General features: G+C 37.1%; 1 protein-coding gene across 2 annotated transcripts in view; it reads left to right on the forward strand.

Annotated features, from left to right (window-relative positions):
* Nucleotides 1-26,179, forward strand: part of SLC12A2 (solute carrier family 12 member 2) — a 91,467-nt gene that overhangs the window by 22,469 nt on the left and 42,819 nt on the right. For both annotated transcript variants that reach the window (XM_024571619.4, XM_053910876.2), the window contains exons 2-7: nucleotides 5,587-5,706; nucleotides 6,946-7,021; nucleotides 7,323-7,418; nucleotides 16,722-16,861; nucleotides 18,554-18,664; nucleotides 21,007-21,115. In XM_024571619.4, the coding sequence (XP_024427387.3) occupies nucleotides 5,587-5,706; nucleotides 6,946-7,021; nucleotides 7,323-7,418; nucleotides 16,722-16,861; nucleotides 18,554-18,664; nucleotides 21,007-21,115 (652 nt within the window). The remainder of the gene's footprint in view (nucleotides 1-5,586; nucleotides 5,707-6,945; nucleotides 7,022-7,322; nucleotides 7,419-16,721; nucleotides 16,862-18,553; nucleotides 18,665-21,006; nucleotides 21,116-26,179) is intronic.

Raw genomic sequence — 26,179 nt, forward strand, 5'->3', positions numbered from 1 at the left:
ACGTTCCAACATCCGAATTATAGGGGTGCCAGAAGGAGAAGAGGAAGAACAGAAAATTGAAAACTTATTTGAACAAATAATGAAGGAGAACTTCCCTAATCTGGCAAAGGAAATAGACTTCCGGGAAGTCCAGGAAGCTCAGAGAGTCCCAAAGAAGCTGGACCCAAGGAGGAACACACCAAGGCACATCATAATTACATTACCCAAGATTAAACGCAAGGACCTACATCCAAGATTACTGTATCCAGCAAAGCTATCATTTAGAATGGAAGGGAAGATAAAGTGCTTCTCAGATAAGGTCAAGTTAAAGAAGTTCATCATCACCAAGCCCTTATTATATGAAATGTTAAAGGGAGTTACCTAAGAAAAAGAAGATAAAAAATAGGAACAGTAAAAATGACAGCAAACTCACAGTTATTAATGACCACACCTATAACAAAAACGAGAGCAAACTAGGCAAACAACTAGAACATGAGGGTGGTCAATAAGGGAGTGGGAGGGGGAGAGGGGGGTAAAGGTACAGAGAATAAGTAGCATAGATGATAGGTGGAAAATAGACAGGGGGAGGGTAAAAATAGTGTAGGAAATGTAGAAGCCAAAGAACTTACAAGTATGACCCATGGACATGAACTATGGGGGGGGGGGAATGTGGGAGGGAGGGGGGTGGGCAGGATGGAGTGGAGTGAGGGGGGGGAAATGGGACAACTGTAATAGCATAATCAATAAATATATTTAAAAAAAAAAGAATTTTAATTATTAAGAATTTACTATCTTGTCAAATTCTTTTTTGAAAGTTAAGTGTCAGGAAATAAAACTAATAAAAAAAGAAATTATTTTCTTTTATTTAGAGAAAAATTGTTCATGGCACGTTGACAACTTCTTAATCCCATTTGTTAAGAATTAGAATAGTGAACGTAATGAAACATCTCAGTGGCAACGTCAATATTTACACACACATCTGAAATTCACAGGAGAGGTCTGATCTGGAAATGAACGGGGCCATCACTTACTACTTACCACACTTAGATGGTGCCTATAGCTTCAGGTCTGGTAAGATGAGAGTAGAAAGAAAATATGGAGATGGGTCTAGGACCAAGTGTTCAAGGGACTCTTCCTATTTTATTTCTGGGTAAAAGAGGCTGGAAGAAAGTATGGTATTTCAAGAAATGTTTCAAGAAAGAGGGAGCTGTTAATGGTATCAATTGTTGTTTCAAAAGTCCAGGGAGACAAGGACTGAAAATGTACATTAGATTTGGCAGCAGAGAGGTCTTTGGATGTTTATAAAACTAGTTCAGTGTTGTGGTGGGGTAAAGCTAGGTTGGTGTGCATTGAGGAATGCACCAAGCGGTGTTAACGATCAAGTTGAGGTGGAAAGTTGAATATAGAAGAGGGAAGAGATTATCTGTCTACAGTGTAAAAATTCTCCTTTTCTCTACTCCCTGCAAAGAAATAATGACCAGGGAGACCAGAGTTCTCTTTCATTCTTGTTTTTTCTATATCCCCAGTGAAATGTTCACCTCCTCATTTTTTCTCTCTGTAAGTTTCTCTTTTCATTCTGTTTCCATAGCTTCACCCACTAGCTTGTTATTCTGGCCCCTCTCCTAAGTTCCAGTCATGAATTTTTTAACTCCCTGGTAGAACTCTTTAATTGTCTCATGGCTCCTCAAATTTAACAGGTCCAACTGAATTAATTATTTCCTTTTCAGGCTGACATAACTTACTAGTTCTCTATTTCTTTCATTAAGAAATTTTAGGCCCTGGCTGGCGTGGCTTAGTGGATTGAGCACTGGCCTGCGAACCTGAATGGTAATGTCCCTGCTTCAATTCCCAGTCAGAGCACATGCCTGGGTTGCAGGCCAGTCCCCAGTTGGGGGTGTAAGAGAGGAAACGATCAATGTTTCTCTCCCTCCCTTCCCCTCTCTAAAAAATAAATAAATAAAAATTTTAATAGTGTATTTTAAAAAAAGAAAAGAAATTCTAGTTCCTGAGGGTCTTCCTATCTGGATCTTCCATTATCTCCTATGTCATTTCCTTGTTTCCCCACTCTATTCTCACCTCACTCACCCTCAATCCCTGCTTGGTCGATTCAGAATCACAATGCTGCTTTTTGAAGGGTTATTTCCCCAAATCTAAATTAATTTGTCTGACCTCATTTAATATGATGTTATCCATAAAATCATTTATGTTGCTATTTTTGACATTTTATCCATTATGTGAAAAACAAGTTCAAGATTTTATTTATATACCTTTATATCAGCATAATGCATAGTTCATAATTGTAATTGTGAAACTTTCCTGATTGTAAGGTTTTTATGCAATTTTTAATGTGTAGACCAAATGCCCTACCCAACAATTTACTTATTTCTCTGAAACTGATGTATTTAAAGAAACAAAATACAGGTATCCCCTACTTTTTGAAAGTTTGCTTTATGCCACTTTGCTTTTACAAAAGACCTGCATTAGTACCTGGTTGTCCTAACTGAAAAAAATCCAAACAGGATTCTTCCATTTATGAAAAAAAAGGCAAAAAGCAAAAATAGCATTCGGCATTTGTTTTGCAGTGAGCCATTGTAGAGGCAGGGCTCAGGGAGTGGCACCACCAACCTGCTTCTCTGGGAAGTACACTCATCATCTCGGCATTAAGCCACCCTAAGCTTTGAACTGTCTGGGAGCATCTGTGCTTTGTCTGTTTATTATGTGTGTTTGCTAACAAGACGCATCTTAAAGTAATTGCTTCTTCACTTTATGCCATTTCATAGTCACTCTACTTCTGGATGTGAGAGAAACCTGTATGTGTATTCTACTGTGGTTTCCTGTTACTTCAAGAAATTAATACAATTATAAACACAATTTCCTTGTATTTAAATATAATGATTGAACTATAAATAATAACAATGTTTTTTACGTATTTTTTGAAATAAAGTTATTGGAACATGATGAGGAAGATAAACTTTCATTTTTATGTGGATCCATCTTTATTTTAAAATATTTCATACATTATGGAGAATCTTTGGTTTTGAGTATAGTTGTTTTCAGTATAGTGGAAACTAGCATAATTACTAATAAATCTCCAACTTTGAAGTGGAATTCTGATAAACACCCACTACAAAAATTTTAAGATGCCTGCATACTTTTGCACTGTTAAAAAGACGCCTACATCAATACTTAGTCTTAGGCTAAGTAGCCTATTATATATACAAACACACATCTTTAGTTTTCTTTTAAAAGAGATGGAAAGAGAGATGTCTTTTTGTGTATATTATACACATTATATTTTTTGGTAATACTTGGAGGTTTTGTAATAATTTTATAGCCTTTTGTAAGTTAACTGAATAGTACTAAATATCCTAGAATGAAAACTAAGGAACTGCTGTCTACTTTAGAGTTAATTGAATTAAGAGGCAAACATTTTTGTTTTGGCTTTTATTTGAATAATTGAACAGTTAAGTCATCAGGCCCCATGAGGAATGTTTTTAATTTGGGATCCTCACTGATGCATGACGATCTAGAACACATCTGACAGTGGAAGTAATCAAAAGTGGTTGCTCATGTGATTGAGCTAACAGACCCCTAGTCACAATTTCTTTTCTATTTATACATATTTCTAACAAGTCTAATGGTTACTGGTTTCCATGTGCATACCAGAGTCTAAGGGAGGGAGAGAGAACAATAGGCAGCACATTGACTGAAATGAGGAGTGGCAGTCTACTGTCTGATGTAAGAGATGAGAAAAATGACCAGAAGTAGTCATTTCAAACAGTATCATCCATTCGTAGGTGTATACCCAGGGTAAATAAAAACTTGTAGACAGGTGTGTATAGCAGCATTATTCATAATAGCCAAAATGTGGAATTAACCCAAATGATCATCAGCTGATGGATGGAAAAACAAAATAGGGTAAATCTCATAAATGGAGTAATATTTGGTAATAAAAAGGAGTGCAATACTGATACATACTATAGCATAGAAGAACCTTAAAAATGTTATGCCAAGTGAAAGAAGCCACACACAAAGGCTACATATATTGTATGATTTCATTATTCCATTTGTATGAAATTTCAGAATAGCAAGTTCATAGAGACAGGAAGTTGGTAATGCCAGGAGCTGGAGGAAAGGGGACATGGGGAGTGACTGCTAATGGGTATGGAGCTCTTTCAGGGGATGGTGAAAATGTTGATTGCGGTGATAATTGGACAACATTGAATATTCTAAAAATCATTGCCTTGTGTACTTTAAATGGGTAAGTTATGTGGTTTGTAAATTATATCTTAAAGCTTTTTAAAAAGTATAGCAGATTGGGCTAACTAAAAAAAATTTCATGGGAGAAGGTAGTTCTATGTATCATAAGCCTGAGGCATCCCTTACAGTATAGTACAGTAATCATTGGTACAGTAGATAGTTTTGAAATTGTTTTTTGAAAGGGCAATTATTATAATTAATTTCTCTTAGGATCTGTTTTAAATTTGTGAACTATCAGAAGTGGTTAACATTAAAGTTCATTTTTAAGTTCTTAGTGATCTTTGGATTTATTTTCTATATATTTCACATAGTAGAAGTTATAGCTCTGTTTTCCAACACCTCCCTCCACCCTTTATGACATGTTTAAGGCACTGTTACAGGTTTGGAAATTTGTTATGACTTGGTTGTCATGACTTGGGACTGAACAAAAGTTGAGAACCCGGGAGAGAGAGAAAATAGAGAATAAGCCCTGTCTGGTGTGGCTCAGTGGAATGAGCATCAGCCTGTGAATCGAAAAGTCACTGGTTCAATTCCCAGTCAGGGTACCTGCCTGGGTTGCGGGCCAGGTCCCCAATGGGGGGTGCGTGAGAGGCAACCACACATTGACGTTTCTGTCCACTTTCTCCCTCTCTTCCCCTCTAAAAATAAATAAATAAAATCTTAAAAAAAAGAAAATAGAGAACAAAAACTAAGAATTATAGTCAGACATGAAATATAAAAACCTAAGAAGGAAACACTGGTTATGGAAACGCGTTGTGTCAACCAGTTCATGTGTGAATCTGAGACAAACTGCAAAGGGAAAAATGAACAGCACTGAGTGAGTGAATACAGATAAGGGGTAAAGAGAGGAGTTGTGAGTGAATGTTGGGAGTCTTGGGAATATTGCTGTCATGGATTATAGAGAGAAAGCTGAGTTCACTGGCAATGAAAAGGAGATCTAAATTGTTAACGTTGAAATTTCAGATGTGGGAAAGATGCCAACTAGGCAGTAAGAAGTTGTGGACTGGAGAGAGGTCTGAATTGGTCTGAATTGACTGACCTAGCTAGCCTGTACTTAGCAAACAGTATTTACCGTGTTGTTCAGACACCGCCAAAGTGTAATTAAAATTTGAAATTATTAAAATGGGTTTACTGTCATATGATTTAAATTTTTGAAACTTAAAGTTTTCAATTCATTGCTTTATATTTTCCTCAGGTAAAATATTCAGAAACCATTCATTTTTGGAAGTCTATAATATGTCCTTCTAAACATGGCTAAGTGTATTTAGTAATGTTTGTTTTTCTCAGATGATTTTAAATTTTAAATAATTCTTAAGCATTAATTCACATTTTTCCATTTATAACCAGGAACCGTTTGAGGATGGCTTTGCAAACGGGGAGGAAAGTACTCCAACCAGAGACGCTGTGGCCACGTATACTGCAGAGAGTAAAGGAGTTGTGAAGTTTGGCTGGATCAAGGGTGTATTAGTATGTACACATAGACTTATATTTTAGAGTTATAACATTTCTGTTTATTATAAAATCTTAATAGTATGCTCATTCTCAAGAGAGCTCTTTTTTTCTCTTTAAACTTTTTGATCTGAAAGTTAATAGACAAAATTAATAAATAACTTCCTTTCCTTGTGCCTATTAAATTCAGTAAAGGAACTATATTTTAATTTAATCAAATTATACTTGATTACCTCTAAACTGTATTTTATTGCCTCATAAATTTCACATTGCATCACCTTTCAGTAGTTAAGTATGAAGCTGTTAAATTGATGGGAGCATCAGAGTCAAGAAAGCTGAGCAGGCAATAGATCTGAAATATGCCTGCTTCCTTTTCTACTACCTCATTATCTTTAGGAGAAATATATAGAGGTTACAGGGAACAGAATAAAGAAAAAATCCTTTTCTTCAGTGTCAAGTTCACATCAATAGACAGCTTCAGGTGATTCAGGTTCAGATTTACTTCTGTTTTTCTGTGTTTGAACAGGCACTAAAGCTCTGTCTGACTAGAGTAGACAGGCTGAAATGACCTCTCGTTGGGACTTTGAAAGCAATTAATTGGAGTTGTATTAACATTTAGGGAAGAAGTAGAGGGGAAATCTCAGTTGTCGTAGTGATTTTATTACCTGGTCAATAGAGTGAAGGTGAAGCTCCAGATAGTTTAGTTTGCCTGCTCTTAGATCTTAGTATTTCAGACTGTGTTCTGTGTATGGGCATAATAAACAAAAGTAAAAGTAAATTAGGCAACTATCTCACAAACAGTTAGGATTTTTGAAAGATATGTGGACAACTGGCATTTTGTGTTGACAAATATTATGTAATATGTAGTAGAAATCATGAAAAGAGTATTTTAAAACAAAAATGAAGCTTATGTGCATTGACAAAAAGAAACATGAACTACTTTTTTTAAGGACTGAAGTCAAGCTTTCTTGTTCAGTTGCTTCTGGTGCCCCAGATAATTGTGCTGGATGTGTGTACGGACATACACACATAGTCGCACGTGACATTATACTTCTCCTTGCATTAGCTCACATTTAAGCTCTCGTTAACCTCGTTTAAAAAACTGTTAAAGGAAAGGTTGGGATAAGAGTTACATTTAAAATGACTTCCTATAGTTTTAAATGTAGTTATGCTACTTTTGGCTAGTATAGCATTTATGCTGTATTATATACTTGATCATTTTTTTCACCTGTGACTCGGCCTCTCTTCCTTTTCCAGGTACGTTGTATGTTAAACATTTGGGGTGTGATGCTCTTTATTAGATTATCATGGATTGTAGGTCAAGCTGGAATAGGTAAGTGAAGTTACCTACTGCTTGACTCATTTAAGGATGAACAAACAGAAGTAGCACGGTGCGAGTCTGGGCTCTGAACCTTATCAGATAGAAGCAGTTGGAATCATTCTAAGCTTTGTCCTCCTTTGTACAAGATTGTTGTCTTAGTATTACTTTTTTCATAATTCTGATTTTATTTTTCTAAAATGAGATAAAAATAAGGTGATTATTTTGAAATTTAGTATACTTGGACTAACCAGTTCTAAACACGGCAGGTTTAAATAAGAGTGAAATTCTCAGTCTCGTCTCTTCTTCTCTAAAGGTCTGTCGGTCCTTGTAATAATGATGGCCACGGTTGTGACAACCATCACAGGACTGTCTACTTCAGCAATAGCTACTAATGGATTTGTACGAGGAGGTAAACTCAGCCTTTCCGTATCATTGTCATCAGATTACTGTTACTAAAAACAATGAGATTTAAATCTTATGTTTTTTACCTTTTAAAAAGCAATATATCAGTCTATATAGGTAAGAAACTTGCTACTAAGCCCTTTCAAGCTAGTATATTTGAATGTAAAAATTTATATTGATCCATTCATACAGAACATGTGTGCTTTAAGTTATTTAGGGTATTTGGTAGAAAGAATGGAGCTTCTAATTAGGTTTCTTCTCCACCAGGCTGCCCCTTGGCCTCCTCCCAGGCTTCAGCCCTGGGATTGATAGAGCTTAAGGATTGTTCTGTATTTAGTCTGTATTGTACAAATGTAACCTCTTTCCTTTGCACTGAGGGAAACAGGCACGGTTCTTTCTCCACTATCTAACAACTTTTGTGAGTCATCTCTGGGACCCCGAATGCATCCCCTTAACTCTAGCTATCTTCTGTGGCTGCCTGAGGCCCCTTTCATTGGAATTCACAAGATCCGCCTAGTTAAGCTTTTACCCTCCTCAGGAAGGGTACCCAGGAGACTAGGAGAGTGGCCCTGGGACCCCTGAGAACAAGAAGAAAAGAATTCCATTTTCCAAACAAAAACTCCTCATTCGGCTAGGGGAGGAAAAAAAAAATGTACCAGCTTCTGTTAAAGTCATCATAGCAGATCACCTGAGAAAAATATCAACCTATTCCATCTGCCTCAACTATTTTTCAGACCTGTATTGGACATTATATACACATAATTTCTGATTTACAGTTTTTGGGGGGAGAGAGAGACCCAGATTGAGACCCATTTCCCCCATTATCTTCATATTCCTTATACATCAGAGGATTCAAATCACTGTGGTCCTGGGGGAAGCTGGTAGCTTACATCAGTATAATTATGACTATGCTGGACGTGGCCACTGTTTGCTGAAGTTTCCTGCGTGCATGGAGTCTGGATTGAACGACACTGGGGCATAAGACGTGGATGTGTCCAAAGAGTTACCAGACAACACTAAAAGCTGCTTTTTGACTTCTTGTGTACTAGGTGCCCTAGGTGCCCCATGCTTCATTTCTTTCTGCTGCTGTCAGGGAATGGAGCGGAAGGAGAAAGGGAAAGGGGGCTGAGTGTTTGAAGGAATGAGGAAATCATGAGAGAATTTCTCATCTTCAGCTCTTTGAATCAAGGTTGTGAGCCTCAAGGGGAGTGGGGGCATGAAGCCACCAGCAGCATGAACCCCAGGCCATTCTCCATGTGAATCCAAACTTATGGGAAATACAGATTTTCCTGCACTGTGGTTAAAAACCCATTTCATCTTTAAATAAATACTACCAATAGTTTTCATATATATTCACAAATATATCTCAGAGACTGTCTTGTCTTCTGTCCTGGGACACTAAGGAGGTATGACAATGTGGAGTGCATAATGACGTGTCCTAACAAATTACTGTATGTTGCAGTTGTGCCCAAGTTCCCTCAAAATGATAGAATCAGCTCACAAAGGAAGAAACTACAGGGAACGTTCCATTGCATCATACAGTTTTGAATTCTTATTACCAGATATTCATACACATGAGAAAGGGAATACATTTGTTAAAATAATGAAACCTAAAGAGGAAAAAATTGAAAGGCTTTAATTTAAAGAAATAACTAAATACTTTGAAGCTTTGCTAGATGGCGTTCATTATCACTTGTCAGCTAGCAACTTTGGACACCTGGCTGATTCTTTACAGAATATAAATGAGCTGCATCTTCTACACCGAACACTTCCTGGAGATTGTTCCAATGAATGTAAGCCCCTTCTGTCTTCTGTTGGATGCTTCATGGAGTTGGAGACCCCTAACAGGATTTATTGGTTTCCTGAGAAAACAGTATTTTCCACACGGGAGAAAGTAAATGCAGGCATTAAACTGATGAGATTACATTGCATCCTGTATTCATGATTCTAAATTGAAAGTAACAGATCAGTATGACCCATAGATTTTATCGCAAAAGTATACATTGCTTCTCTCTGTCCACAAAAATCACCTGTAACAAATAATCAGCCCAGTAGCAGTGAGCACCCCTAGTGTCCACATTGTATATTTCTATTCAAAGGAACCAGGGGACCTTGGAGAAAAGGTTGATTCCAGATCTGGGCAAGAAATGTGCTAGAGCAGTCGAGACATCCTTTTGCATCAGAAAGTAAGGAAGGTAACAAAGGCTAATAATATTATGTCCAAAGGACCCAGGAGCCAACTTGAAGCTAATACGGACTGAAGTTTTCACAGTTTGGACAGCAATACTACTTTTACTAATAATAACTGATTTGGATAAAAACATACACAATCTATAAATTCACAGATACCACACAAAAAAAATCTGTTTTTACCTTTGAGGAATCCTAGGGAATGCTATGAAATTGGTAAAGATGAAGAATCTAATGTTGAACAAAGCTTTTCTGAATGAAAGTTTCCTTCCTTGGACTCAATGTAACCAAGAAATTAATAAAAGAGATTTTTAAGTTTTTGATAATATACTTAATAAGAGAATAAGGAAAGAGAATTAGAATATTACAACTTTGTAAACCCTTTGCCCAGTAAGAGTACCCGTGAAGTATTGTTTCCCCACAAATTGAATCTGAATTGCATCATACCTACAGCTCCAGGAATCATTTTATATAATATGCATGTAGGGGAGAGAAGAACTTAATAAATGACACTATAGGAGGACAACAGCAAGTTCCAGACTGGGAATCTCCCTGGAACAAGAAGTTTTTACTCAACAAAATTTTCCAAGGAGCAAAAGATACAGTGTGTTATGGTTGAAAACAAACTTTAAGAGACTCAATGTGTACGTGTGACTTTGTTTGCTGTTCTCAACAATAAACTACCTGATGTTTTAGTAGGGTGGGACCAAGAACTGGATCTCCTCTAGCTAACCACTGAGGACTGGCTTGGACTGCTTCCCTTGAAAGGGCTACATAGAGGAGAGTAACGGAGCCAGAACGGTGCCGAAGAGCAGGGAGCCAAAGGCTTACATAGGTGAAGTGGAGGGATACTGTGGGAATAGTGACGTCTGGAGACCCATGACAGGATTTATTTTTGTTTCCTGAGACCCATCTTAATTTTCTATGAACTGAAAGTTGTTAATAAGGGAATTAATGGGGAAATAAATATTTTACCTAGAATTTTGCTTACCAGTTGGAGTTGCTCTGGTTAGTAACTTCAATTTGAAGAGCCCCTTTTAAACTTGTGCAGTTATCTTATTTATAGAAAGGACTATTTTGAGGTAGGAATTGATAGTTTAATTTTATATATCTTGATTCTTAACTGAATTATAATGTCTATATGTTATTAATATTCTTGTTTTGTACGGTATGTGTTTCCAGCCCTCTGGAAGTGTGTGAAATGTGAACTTGCCCTAGTGTTATGTGCTTTTTGCCACAGGAGAGATTTAATATTATCTAGTAACCTTAAATTGGCTTTAAAAGTACCTTTCAGAGATAAAACAGGTACCAGTCTGGAAGAGTGTAGGTTGGTTCAGTCCCCCTCACTCCCCGATTCCCCCACTCAGTCTTAGCTGCCACATTCAGACAGAGAGTACAAGGACCCCCTTCCCCCCTTACATCTGCAGTGGAAGTAGTTTTTAAAAATATGAACTACTTGTAAACATGTTATAATGTCCAGTTATGAATGTTCAGTGTTGCTGAAAAAAAGTCAAAACTCAGCAAGTAAAAAATGCTTAGTTTCAGGCTTGGTTAGATTTTAATAATAATTTGGGGGGGGGGCACTGTTTAAAGTTACTAGCAGCAGGTTAGTGAATCATCCCCTAAGTTCTCTGTCTCCACAGAGAAGAATAGCAGCGACAGGTAACTGACCTCACACCTTACCTTCATCTCTGGCATAGTCCCCGCCCTAACAGACACAGTTATGTTCCACAGGTTATTGCCCAGAGCTCTCTCCAGTTCTGCAAGTCCTATCAATCTTCTTGAGAATTTGGATTTTACAGAATTTACTCGGGCTACGTGCAACAGGTTCTGCAACTTAGCTGGTCCTGGCCAGCAGCCACTTTTGCTCAGATCTGCGTTTCCTAGATTCACACACCAGACTTCTCCCATCCTCAGTTATTATCTGTGACATGACCCACTTAGGAAATACCGGACAACCACAGGCAGCTTTTTATAAGACGGAAGTGTAAATTCTGGTTTTTAAATCATATTGTGTTACATGAACTGAGCAGTGGAAGGGAAAAAGTTCCTCAACTACTTTTTGTTTTGGAGCATTACGTTAAAAGCAGAAGTCAGTACACTTCCTAATAAAAACCCAGGTTATATAAAATTTTAGACAGTTTGGAGAATATAAATATAAACCTTCCTATCCTGTGACTAAGTTAAAGTGTTAAATTATTTGTATTTCACTCAGTCAACAAATAACTGAACAGCGTGTGACAGGGTTTGTAACGAAGAAAATCAGACAAGATCTTGTTTTCTTGTAGTTTATGTTGGGATAATAGAGGCAATTATTTGTTGAGGCCTCATGGCTAGGCATGGCACCCTGGTCTTGACACACATCACTGCAGTCACCACTGTGTTGCTGTTGCTCTCATCATTTGTGTGGGTGATGGCCCCAAAATGGAATAATTCACACTCATTTTCAACAAAAGTAAATTTTATGCAGATTATACTGGTTAATCTTTTTTAATATCTGAAATATGTCAGAATTATCTCTGTATACTTACATCTTTTTCTTTTCTCTGAAGTAATAGAAGACTTCTTCACTTTTGTAAGGTAAAGCAAACATTGCAAGTGAAAAACTAACATTTTTCACATGCTGTGACAGAAAGTGCTTTCTGTATTGGTATAATCAGATTACCGGCGACTGTCAGATTTTTTGTTTAGTCTGTATGTTACCTGCACCAATAGAAATGCCCACCTTCTAATGTTGTAATTGTAATTGTTCCTTTTCCCCTTTGCACAAATACCAGTTGCCTTTATCACCTAGTTGGAGCACTGTTTGGGGTTCTGCTTGAGTCAGTGCTTCCTGAATAGCTATTCTTATTAATCTCAACATATGTTCAGTTACCTCTCACTTTGAAAGTGAGCATTTTATTTTTAGGTTAACAAGTCCATTATATAACTTTACTAATTCCTATCACCAAGCAAGGAGTTGTAGGTTAAAATTCAGCTCCAAACTTCTTCCCTTTCATTGCTAATTTCTTTGAAACTAGCTTTTCAGATCAAAGAAACGTTTGAAGAAGCTGGACTTAAATATAACATTATGTTTTCAGTTCAGTAAAACACTACTTATGTGCCTTAAGAAGCTCAGATGTGAATCTGGCAGGTCATTGTAAATAGTTTTTGAAACATTTCAATTTTGCCAATCTTTAATGATTAAAATTACTATAACTTAGTCCCCAAATAGTCTGCTGCAGAATTAGAGCTGTATGTTTGTTTTACTTTACTTTTTTTAATTGAGATTATTGGGGTGACATTGGTTAATAAACTTACAGGTTTCAAGTGTAAACAATCCTATAATCAGATGTGTATTGTATTGTGTGTTCACCACCCCGGGCTATATGTCTCTGCTTTCAAACTCTTTCTCAGGTGGGCAGTCACTATGATAATGTAGTACCCAATTCTGGTCTGAAGATTCCATGTTTGTTACTTTGCCTCTACCTATTTGATTTAATAGTGGCAACAGAATAGCGGAAATTTGCCGAACATTAACAGGCAAACAGACTTCTTATTGTGTATTTGTAAAGCAGGGTGTTAGAATGTATTTCCTAGAACAATAACCAAAATGTATATGGCCTGTTTTTTCATTCCCTTAATGGTGTCATTTGAAGAACAGTACTTACTACATCTAATTTATCACTTATTTTTCTTTTTTGGGTTATGCTTTAGGTGTTGTATTTAATAAATATTGCCTAACCAAAGATCCCAAAGATTTTCCTCTAGAAGTTTTATAAGCAGGTTTTCAGTTATATCTAACGTCACTTTTAGTTGATGTTTGTATATGGTACAAAATAGGAATCAGGATTCATACGGATGTCCAGTTACTCCTGCACAATTTGTTGAATACATTATCCCTTTTCTATTTAATTGCTTTTGCACTTTTGTAGAAAAAAATTAATTGATCCTAATTACCCAAAGTTGTCTATAGATTCAGTGCAATTCAAGCTAGTCAGAGAAACAAATACTATATGACATCACTTATAATGGAATCTAAAGAACAAAATAAACTGACAAAATATTTGAAACAGAGGCATGGACACAGGGAACAGACTGAAAGCTGTCAGAGGGGAGAGGCGTGGGGGAACCAGATGAAAGAAAGTGAAGGGATTAAGCAAAAAACCATATTCGGGGTCAAGCAGAAGTAATTCCTGCTTGAGTGTGGTTGGTAGGGTAATAATATGGGTGTAGTAATTAATAGTTTTAATTAGAACATTACCTGAAATGTCATATGGTGTGCTTGAGTGTGCTATTGTTATGCACACTTATGCATACAGGATTATATGCTTATGGCTTTATAATAAAAAAGGGGCACTATTTGTACATACGTGTGTTATATGTAACACGAAGATGCAGACAACAGTGTGGTGATAGCCAGAAGGAAAGGGAGTTGTGGGGTAGGTGGAGGTGGACAAAGATGGGAGAAATGGGGACAGAAAGGCATTTTGCTTGGGGCAATAGACGCACAATTCAGTGCGCAGATGTTTTTTGAGTTGTACACTTGAAACCTGTATGGTTTTGTGATCCAATATCACCCCAATAAAATCAATAAAAAATAAAACATCTCAGGTTAGATGATAGAAATTAAAAACTTCCAATGGCATTTTTTACAGAAATAGAAAATATTATTCTGAAATAAATATGGAACCACAGAAGAGTCTGAACTGCCAAAGCAGCCTTGAGAAAGGACAAAGCTGGAGGCATGGTGCTTCCTGATTTCAGACTACAGGGGCACCTAACATATGACAAGGGTACCAGGATTACTTGGTGGGAAAGGGACAGTCTGCTCAGCAAAGCCTGTTAGGAAAACTGGGTATTCACATGTAAAAGAATGAAATTGGATCCCTTTCTTATACCACTCATCAAAATTAACTCAAAAAGCATTAAGGACTTAAAAGTAAGACCTGAAACCATAAAATTTGTAAAAGAAAACACAAGGGAAAAAAGCTCTTTGCTATTGGTGTTGGCAGTGATTTTTTTTTTTTTTTTTATATGATGCCAAAAGCACCAGAAAAAAAGCAAAAATTAACAACTGGGGACTGCTACATCAGACTAAAAAGTTTCTGCAGTGTGGTGATTGCTGGGGGGAGGAGGGTATAAGGGGACTAAATGGTAATGGGAAAAAGATACAATAAAGATTAAATCCAAAAAAAAAAAAGGACGACGTGGGTTGGAGGATCTGAGACTAAGAACTTCCTGACTTAGTGAATAAAATGATTTATGTAATTGTGCTACTGGGAGTCACAAAAATAAATAAAATTAACTCCATAAAGGAAAAAAAACAAAAAAACAAAAAAATATTAAAAGCTTCTGCATAGCAAAAGAAACAAAATGAAAAAATAACCTAAAGAATGGCAGAAGACCTGAAGAGACATCTTCCCAAAGAAGACAGCCAGTTCATGAAAAGGCGTTTACATGACTAATCATCAGGGAGATGCAAATCAATACCACAGTGAGTTATCACCTCATACCTGTTAGAATGGCATTATCAAAAAGACTGGATAATAGAGGTTGCTGAGGATATGGAGAAAATCGAACCCTTGTGCATTGTTGGAAATGGAAATTGGTACAGCCACTCTGGAAAAACAGTGTGGAGGTACCTCAAAAAAAACCAACTACCACAAGATCCAGCAAGCCCACTTCAAGGTATTCAAAGGAAATGAAATTATTATTTGGGAGAGGTGTTTGCATCTCTATGTTCGTTGTGGCATTATTCATAAAGTCAAGACATGGAAACAACCTCAGCGTTCACCAATGGGTGAGTGGATGAAGAAAATGTGATACATATGTGTACACACACACAGGACTGTTATTCAACCATCAAAAAGAAGGAGATCCTGCCATTTGCAACAACGTGGATGAAACTTGAGGGTATTATGCTAAGTGACATAAGTTAAAGAAAGAAAAATACTGTATAATCTCATTTACATGTGGAATCTAACAAAGTTTAACTCATGGAAACAGTAGGAAAGTGGTTACCAGGAGTTGTGGGGTGAAGAAGTGATGAGATGTTGGTCAAAGTGTACAGACTTCCATTTATAAGAATAAATTCTGGGAATCTAATATGTAGCATGAAGACTGTAGTAAAACATACTGTTGTATATTTGAAAGTTGTTAAGAGAATAGATCTCAAGTATTCCTACCATAACAATAATAAAATATCATAATTGTGTGAGGTGAAGGGTGTGTTAACTAGCTTATTTTGCTAAATATTTTGAATATATACGTGTATCAAGTCATCAAATTGTACAAAATGTTATATGTCAATTATATATTAATAAAGCTGGGGGAAATATTAATTGACCCTGCATGTGTAATCTGTTCCTGGAATCTATTCTAGTCTAATCTATAGATTATCCTTAATCCATAACCTCACTATCTTAGTACTGTAGCTTTATAGTAATTCATGAAACTGGGTAGTGTGAGTCTTTCAACTTTATTTTTCAAAATTGCGTTCACCATTCTAGTACTTCATATAAATTCTAGTACCTTTTCATATAAATTTTAGGATCACCTTGTTGATTTCTGTGAAGTGTCCTGGTGGGATTTTGATTGGAATTGTGTTGAATCTAGAGATCAGTTTGGAGAGAATAAACATCTTAACTATTGTCTTCCATTCCATAAACATGGCATGTCTATTTTGTTCTTTTGGGGATTTAAGTTGTCAGGACAAAGATCTTGGAAATGATTTTTAGATTTAGACTCAAGTATTTCCTGTCTTTGAGTATAGTATAGGTTACTTTCTAAAATTTCAGTTTCTAGTGGTCCATTGCTAGTATGTGGGAAAATGGTGGATTTTTGTATATTTACCTTGTAATATATTTGTATTAGCATTTTCCAGAGAAACAGAACCAATAGGGTGTGTGTGTGTGTGTGTGTGGATTTATTTAAAGGAATCGATTCCCATGATTACGGAGGCCGAGAAGTCCAAAACCTACAGAGTGCGCTCGCAGTCTGTACACCCAGAGAGGAGCTGATGGTGTAGTTCAAGTATGAAGGTCGTCTGCTGCAGAATTTCCTCTTCCTTGAGCGAGGTCTTTGTTCTGGACATTTAAAATACTAACTTGAGTACTGCCATTTTTTTCCTTTTTTTTAGGAGGAGCATATTATTTGATATCTAGAAGTCTAGGGCCAGAATTTGGTGGTGCAATTGGCCTAATCTTCGCTTTTGCCAATGCTGTTGCAGTTGCTATGTATGTGGTTGGATTTGCAGAAACTGTGGTGGAGTTGCTTAAGGTAATTCACCTTTCTTCTAGTCATTTTGTTTCCACATCTTTGCTGAGGGCTTGTGTGCCACTCAACATATTATGTGCTAGGAAAGCAGGGATGAACGCAAAACTCACCCTTCGAGAACTTCAGTGTGTTAGGTAGACAAAGAGGAAAATCACGGAATGTCAGAAGTGGATAACTGTAGGAGACCTTGGCAACACAAAGAGGGAGTAGATCACTTAACTTACCATCCATAAAAGGGGGTGACTGAGGAGTGTCAAGGACGGGAGTCTAGACTTTAGCCGGCAGATAGGAGAGGTGGGATGTGGTATGAGGGGACAGGGAAGAAAAGGAGACAGACCTGGAAGGCATGGAGTATGATGTGTTGTTACACTGTAAATATTTCTGTATGACTGGAATACAAAATGGCAAAGAGATTTAAGACTGGAGACAGAGAAAAAAGTATCAAGACAGGAAGATTCTTGTTCCATATCAGATTAGGTCTTTTCTGGATTGGAGTTGGGGACCATGACTTGATGAGATATCATGATATGACCTAATGAAAACACCTGGCCACAGTGTAGAGAATGGATTGAGGGAACACAGCTATAGATGGAGACCATTTAAAAGGTTGTTGCAGCTATCCTGGGAGAAGAGATGTAGCGTATATTAAGAAAATGATGAGGGGCTGGGTGAATTTGATAGATTTTAAAAATGTTGAATAAGTGGGTTGAAGATAATGGGAGGGGGAAATTAGAGAGAAGGGCTTGAGGTTTATACACAGATTTCTGAGTTGGGGATTTAGATGGAAGGCAGTAGCCTTCACTTGAGATAGAGAACACAGGACGGTTTTAGACGTCTAATTTGAGGAACCAGCAGGGTGTCTGAGTAGAGCTGGCCAGAAAGTAGTTGATAATACTCTTCCGAAGTTTAGAAGAGAACTTGTTTGAAAAGAATCATTGGATGGGTATAGTTAAAGCAGTAGAAGCAAAGTAGTATTCAGTATTATTAAATGAGAGGAACCTCAACTGACAGTTCACGTTAGCTTGCTAAATGCTGCTTCTGCAGTAGTACTTGGTACGATAGGAAGTGTAAAATCTGAAAACAACTGACACTAGATTGGCATTGCCCTCATCGGTGGAGGCCAAAACGATGAAGGAAAGGAGGGCTGTACGTAAGCAAGCAATAAGATCAAGTTCTTGTTCTTTTACTGCTTAATTTAGTTTATGGGGTTTTTTGTAGATATTTTATTGTAGTATATGTTTTTAATTTCATTGATACTAAATCACAAATACTTTTTTGCTCATAGAATGGGAACAGTGTATTTGGACAACTGCATGAAAGTATTCATCTCTTACCGTTATGCAAACTAAAAGGCCATTTCAAGCACAAGTTCACTAATCACAATGAATGCAAAATATTTCTGCTGTGTAACTTAAGAAAATCCTAACTGTTGTACAATTTAGTCATATTATGATTTTTATTTACTGTTAGGAATTCTTTTTTTGATTTACTGCATCTGATTAAATGTAACAAATTTGATCATATTTTGATGTCATCAGATACTTTACATAGGTCGTCCTATTCATTTATTAAATAGGCATTTTTTCAACTTCTACATGTAAGGCACTGTGATAGCTCTAAAATGTTTCAAAAGAATTAAAGAGTTTACCTAAAATAACTAATCTTGATTTTACATTTATAATTTTCTTTTGCTAGGAGCATTCCATTTTTATGATCGATGACATCAATGACATCAGGATAATTGGAGCCATTACAGTGGTGATCCTGTTAGGTATCTCAGTAGCCGGAATGGAGTGGGAAGCAAAGGTAAGTTATGATAGCACTGGAATATCTGGAAATATTTAGTGTATGAACTTGCACAGCTTTTGTATTAGGAATGCTATAAAGTGTGGTAATACTTTTCGATTTTCAAAGGTCCTAAGTGGTCATTTTCAGAGAGATTTAGGTATAAGGTTACTTTCTGACAAGACGGGGAATATTTGGAGGTAGCCATCAGTCTAGGTTCCAGTTAAACAAATACTTTTTATATTTTTGTCTTCCTACCTCCCCTCTAGTCCTTTCTATGGTTTTCATTATATAGAAATGCTCAGGTCAGTAGTATATTAGGTAACCCAAATTAAACTATTGGCTTCGTAATTTATTTACAAGTTCAATTTCAAAAATTAACATGGGGTCAATAAAATTCAATTTAGTTCCATTTTGGATTAGGGAAGCTAATCTTGCTCCTTGCTATTGAAATCTCAGAAATCATGACTATCCAAGCCAGTACCATTGCTTCTGGAAAAAATTGCTGAATTCATTCATATATTAATATGTAGACAGAGCACCCAAATACAGGGGTGGGCAAAAGTAGGTTTGCACGGAACTCAGTATTTATTCTTGTATTATTAATGAAGGCTGGCTTTTTGAGCACCTGCAAGATTGTACCTAAGCGCACTGTGCCATTGCTACTGTAGTAATCGTAACTGCGTGTCTTTTCCGTGTGAACGACTGTAAATATACTTTCGCCCACCACTGTGTATTTCTGTGTCTTTGAGAGAATATGCTGCACAGTACAGCTTTTGTTTCCTGGGCAATGCATGTTCCCAAAGATGCTGCTGAGCATCTCAGTTGCTTCAGATTTTTTAGTGTTTACTTTATAGATTTTATAAAATCAAATATTTGTGTTATAGATGAGCTATGATAACATTTACCAGATCAAAAATTAGGGAAATCCAAAAGAATAATTTTTTCATGGTAGGTAAGTAAGTCATTAGTACAAAATTAAACCATTTACTTATACATTTAACAAATTGACTTTACTAAAAAGAATTTCAGTACTACCTGGGGCATTACTATATAAGTGGTCCTTATTCCCACCGATTTCACAGTTTTTCATGAGTATCTGCTCAAGTTCACTGGGAGGCTCAGAGTGGAGGAGGAGAGGCAGGAGTGGCAGAATGGGTGGAAGAGGGGGTTAAAAGGTTCAGACTTGCAATTACAAGATAAGTCAGGGGAGGTAATGTTTAGTCGTGTCAGTAGTTAGTAATACTACACTGTATATTTGAAGTTGTTCAAAGAATATATCTTAAAAGTCCTCATCACAGAAAAAACATTGTAACTGTATGGTAACAGAAGGTAACTGGACTTCTTGCGATCATTTCACAATACATATGAATATCAAATGATTATGTTGTACACCTCAAACTAATATCATGTTTTGCCATGTATAATGTGCTCCTGTGTATAATGTGCACCCACATTTTTGGCCCAAACTTTCAGGAAAAAATCTTTCATTTTCATTTTTAATTCAATTTATTTATTTATATTTAGAAACAAAACCAATTATTGTATTCCAGGGCATTACTTTGCATACAGATATCATCATTTCTTTGTAGTTACACTTTTAATGCATAAGCATAAGTAAAACAATTAAAAACATTTATGTAGATATGGAATTAGTACTACCCACATACAAATATGCATCCTTATTTTTCCCTAAAAAATTTGGGCAAAAAGTGCACATTATACAGGGCAAAATGTGGTGTATTGTTATATGTCAGTTATATCCCGGTAAATCAAACAAAACAGAAAAAAAGTGAGAGAAGACATGGTAGTTCTCATAGATTGTCTCTGTCTTCCAGTCCCATTGCTACTTGAATTCCCCTCCTGGGCGTTGTCTTCTTTTTATACTTTTTCTTCTTTTCATATAGCTGTCACAGAATCAACATGAGGTTTAGACTTGGTCTAAAACTTGGGTTTGCAGCAAATATGTTGTCCATATCTCAAGATTGTACTGTCAGGTGGAGGGGACAGGAAGAATGATACATAGAATGATAAGCCTACAGTGTTACGGAATTTACCTATAGTGCTCTGTGATTTGGGGGAAGGCGTGCACATCATTCATTCATTCATTTCAAATATATATGGCATCATCCTACTTTTGCTCTTCATTTTCCCCCCACAGAATTGAACATTCCAGGATACTACTTTAAAGATTGTTCATTTAATAAAAGTTTATGGAACACCTACTCAGTGCTTGGCATTGTTTGGGGCACTGAGGAAACAAGACAGAAGTCCTTTCCCCCATGGAAGTTGTATTACAGTGGAACTGAATCAATGTACAACATAAGAGATTTGATTTTGATTTTTAATGTTTAAAATTCCAGGCTCAGATTGTTCTTTTGGTGATTCTGCTATTGGCTATTGCTGATTTCATCATAGGAACATTTATCCCATTGGAGAACAAGAAGCCCAAAGGTTTCTTTGGTTATAAATGTAAGTAAAAGAGATAGAATATTTTCAAAGGTGCATATTATACAATTCTATTAGTGTATTTTAGATATTTTGTGATGTAATTGAGTTTGATGTAGTGACGAATTGGCAACTCAATTTAGTTTTATATCCTTTATGTGTGTTACAATTAGAGTAAAAAATCACTTTTATTTATCTTACCATTTCATTATTAGCAACAAAAGATAATGGAATGTAAAAAAAAGATCAGTGTTATACTGAAAAAAGTTGCTTTAGTTCTCCACTAATTTTGTGAATTTGTAAGTGAAAGGTAACTTTTGTTCTGACATGGCTTTTTCGTTCTTTTCCTTGTATTTGTGAGACAGAAAGTAACTAGAAATGTTAGTTTCTGTGTAACTGCAGTTAAAGTTTTTCCACAGTTTGCATTATTAATTGTGTGAGGATTTGTGACAGTTCTCATCTCCTGTAACCCTTCTCAGTCTGCATCTAGTTGTCACTACTGGTGACATATACTTGCTGTTACTTCCTAAAGGGATCCATCTGTGTCTTCTCCCCTCCTCTTCCAACTTGGCAGCCCATAAAAGTATGACATAATTAGCTAGAATAGTAATAATTTATATTGCATTTAACTAGCACATCTGGGCCTATTTCAGTCAGATGTAAATAAATCTAAATAAACTTTGGAATGTGACTTTTCTTTTTTGGTGTTTGATACCGCTTGGTTCTCCTCTCATTATACTAAGGCAGTGTGAGGAGTAAACAGGTTATGTTGTTAAACTTTAACAGTTCAAATTACTACCTAATGGGGGATTCATTTTTTCCTCTTTTTTTCCTTTCCGATGTAAGAAGTACCTCTTTCATTAAAGACCAGTCCCTCTACTGTATTCTGGATCCTATTTCTTTTACTTTCTCAAAGGCATTTATCCTTTCATAATTGATTTGCTTCCATGTATCAAAACTCTTACCTCCATATACGCTTACGAACTTGCTCTAATAATTCCCATCCTTGAAAGTGCTATCTCCTGTCTTTTATTCTCAGCTAAGTTACCACCTCATTTTTCAGTTCCCTTTCATAGACAAATTTCTCAAATCTGTACCTCTCACTTATTCCTTATTTCAGAATAATTTTAAACTTACAGAGAACTTGAAAAATTGATACAAAAAATCCCTTACACCCTTCACCTAGATTCACCAATGACGAATGCGTTTGTAGTCCATCTTTTTACCACATAGATTTATCACTTCATAGATACCTAATTGTTATCACTGTGATTGCTAAACCCTTTGAGAGAAGTTGCAGAAATCATGGCTTTACCTCTAAACATTGTATGTAAGCACATATCTGTAAGGAAAAGGACAATTCAGGATGTCCTTTGGCACAAGGCTAATATCTAATTCAGGATGTAACTTTGGCACAAGGCTAATATCTAATATATGGTCCATATAGAAATGTTTCCAATTGTTTCTATAAGATTTTTTTAATATGTTTTATTGATTATGCTATTACAGTTGTCCCATTTTCCCCCCTTCGCTCCCCTCCATCCTGCCCACTCCCTCCCTCCCACATTCCCCCCCCCATAGTTCATGTCCATGGGTCATACATATAAGTTCTTTGGCGTCTACATTTCCTATACTATTCTTACCCTCCCCCTGTCTGTTTCCCACCTATCATTTATGCTACTTATTCTCTGTACCTTTCCCCCCATTCTCCCCCTCCCACTCCCTTGTTGATAACCCTCCATATGATCTCCATTTTTGTGGTTCTGTTCCTGTTCTAGTTGTTTGCCTAGTTTGCTCTTGTTTTTGTTTTAGGTGTGGTCATTAATAACTGTGAGTTTGCTGTCATTTTTACTGTTCATATTCTTTATGTTCTTTTTCTTAGGTAACTCCCTTTAACATTTCATATAATAAGGGCTTGGTGATGATGAACTCCTTTAACTTGACCTTATCTAGGAAGCACTTTATCTGCCCTTCCATTCTAAATGATAGTTTTGCTGGATACAGTAATCTTGGATGTAGGTCCTTGCCTTTCATGACCTGGAATACTTCTTGCCAGCCCCTTCTTGCCTGTAAGGTCTCTTTTGAGAAATCAGCTGATAGTCTTATGGGAACTCCTTTGTAGGTAATTGTGTCCTTTTCTCTTGCTTCTTCTAAGATTCTCTCCTTCTCTTTAATCTTGGGGAATGTAATTATGATGTGCCTTGGTGTGTTCCTCCTTGGGTCCAGCTTGTTTGGGACTTTCTGAGCTTCCTGGACTTCCTGGAAGTCTATTTCCTTTGCCAGATTGAGGAAGTTCTCCTTCATTATTTGTTCAAATAAGTTTTCAATTTTTTGTTCTTCCTCTTCTCCTTCTGGCAACCCTATAATTCGGATGTTGGAGTGTTCCAAGATGTCCTGGAGGTTCCTAAGCCTCTCCTCATTCTTTTGAATTCTTGTTTCTTCATTCTTTTCTGGTTGGATGTTTCTTTCTTCCTTCTGGTCCATACCATTGATTTGAGTTCCAGTTTCCTTCCCATCACTATTGGTTCCCTGTACATTTTCCTTTGTTTCTCTTAGTGTAGCCTTCATTTTTTCATCTAATTTGTGACTAGATTCATCCAATTCTGTGAGCTTCCTGATTGCCAGGGTTTTGAACTGTGCATCTGATAGGTTGGCTGTCTCTTCATGGCTTAGTTGTATTTTTTCTGGAGCTTTGATCTGTTCTTTCATTTGGGCCAATTTTTTTTTTTTGTCTTGGCATGCCTGTTATGTAAAGGGGCGGAGCCTTAGGTGTTTACCAGGGCTGGGTAACGCTGGTCACTGCACTGTGATGCTGTACGTAGGGGAGGGGCCAAGAGGGAGCAATGGTGCTTGCTCTGCTCTACTGGATTTCAGTTACTCCCTCTGTTACCCACATTCAAATTGTGCCCTTCTGGTGCTGATTCATGAGTGGGTGGGCTTGTGTACACTCTAGGCCCCTGTGGGGAGGGGAGTAACCTCCAATGAACTCTCCTGTGAGGCTGGGAGTTTCTCCTGCTGCTGCCTCAACTCCCCCAGGTATTTTCAGTCAGTGGTTTGAGGCTTTATTTCCCCGAGCTGGAGCCCTGGGTTGCATGGTCTGTCACCCTGTCAACCAGCTGCTGCCTTGCCAGCCAGCTGCAGCTTTGCCCGCCCCGCTCCACAATACACCACCTCGCAGGGTCTGCCCGCTGCTGCCTTGCTGTGAGTCCTCTCTGCCCCGGCTGCCCTTCTCCACCCCTCCTACAGGTCTGGATGAATGTTTCTTCTTTATCTCCTTGGTTGTCAGACTTTCATACAGTTCGATTTTTGTCAGTTCTGGTTGTTTTTTGTTTTTAAATTATTGTTGTCCTTCTTTTGGTTGTGCGAGGAGGCTCAGTGTGTCTACCTACACCTCCATCTTGGCTGGAAGACTCTGGTTTCTATAAAAATCTTTATAGCAACTTTTTCTTCCTGTTCCAGGATCCAGTTAATGATCATGTGTTGCATTCAGTCGTCATGCCTTTTCATTGTTTTTTAAGATGGTTCTGTACATAATCTCCAACCTCCTTGAATCTGGAACAGCTCCTGAGCCTTTTTTTGTTTTATATAATTGACATTTCTCAAGAGTATAGGTGATTGATTTTGGAGAACTCTGTCCAGTTGTATTCATCTGATTTGTTTGCATGGACTCAGGTAATTCGTGTTTTCCAGGAGCACTACCTGAACAATGTTTTCCTGAGTTTATTCCATTAGGTCACTCACATGAGGTCATTTTTCCTCATCAGTGATGGTTTTAACATCAGTGATCTAGTCAAAGTAGTACCTCAGAGGTTTCTTTATTGTGAAGTTGCCATTTTCTTCTTTGTAATTAAGTAATCTGTAATCTGTGGTGGGATACTTGGAGACTGCATAGCCTATTCCCATCATACTTTTACCAAATGATTTTATTTCTTTACTTTAAACCTATCTCTGCCTTCTGCCTGTCACGCTGACTACCACGTGGTGCTAGATCCAGCGTGCAGGATTTTAGTCCTCCACTTCTCAGCAACATTATATTCAGTGTCCCATTCTCCTTGAAATACTTTTCTTGTTTTATGTCACACTGGTCACTGTCTGTCAGTGTCACCCCTCCTCTAAATGTCAGAGTTGCACAAGGCTGGTACTGGGCCTTCTAACTATATTCTGTCCTTTGATGATGTGTTTCTCAGTGGCTCCAAGTGCTCTAAGAGACTGGCATGTTTCTATTCCTGGATCTCTTTTTTAAACTCCAGGCTTACATAACAGCTTACTCGATGTCTCCTACCTAATCCTACTCAGAATTTCCATTTGAGTACGTGGAAGAAGCCAAGGTCTCAATGTTTCCTACTTGCCCCTTTCCTTTCTCATCTTTCTTCAATAAGTATATTATTCTTCCCTCATAGATTGAATCACTGGAGTAACCACCCAATTGGTTTTCTTGCTTCAGATGGTGATGCTTTCAGTCCACTCTCCACACAGCATGCACATAAACCCTAATCACATCATGTCATTTGCATGTTTCTAAGCCCACACAGGCTTTTCATTGTATTTAGGATAAAATCTAAACACCTTTAAAATTTTCCATTATTTCACCCCTACTGATCTCACCAGTCTGATTTTATTCTCCTCCTTGCTGTATAACAGCTTTACATTCTCTTAATTCCTCAGAAGAGCTAAGCCTTTTTCCTACCTCTGGGCCTTTATAAATGCCATTTCTTATTCCTGGTGTAATCTTTCCTCTAATCATCACCTGGCTGATTCTTGTTCAGTAAAGTCTCTTTGTAAGTATTGTCTCCTTAATTACAGCTCTTCAGCCTTCTGTAACCACAATGAATTAGATTCTCTCGTTTTTAATCACAATACCCTGTTTCCATCAGTATATTTACTGCTGTTCATAACGACCTGTGTGTTCACTTCCTATGTAGCTCCCCATTGATACTCTTAGATTCCATAAAGGTGGGAACATCGTCTCACTTCTTGCTATTGTATCTCTTGACATACTAGATGGCTTCAGTACAGGACCTGGCACATTGCAGATACTTAAATATTGAATGGATGGATGCATAAATGACAGTTAATTGGTTGTTTTAG

The sequence above is a fragment of the Desmodus rotundus genome, chromosome 1 (assembly GCF_022682495.2).
Source record: "Desmodus rotundus isolate HL8 chromosome 1, HLdesRot8A.1, whole genome shotgun sequence".
In the NCBI taxonomy this organism is placed as follows: Eukaryota; Metazoa; Chordata; class Mammalia; order Chiroptera; family Phyllostomidae; genus Desmodus; species Desmodus rotundus.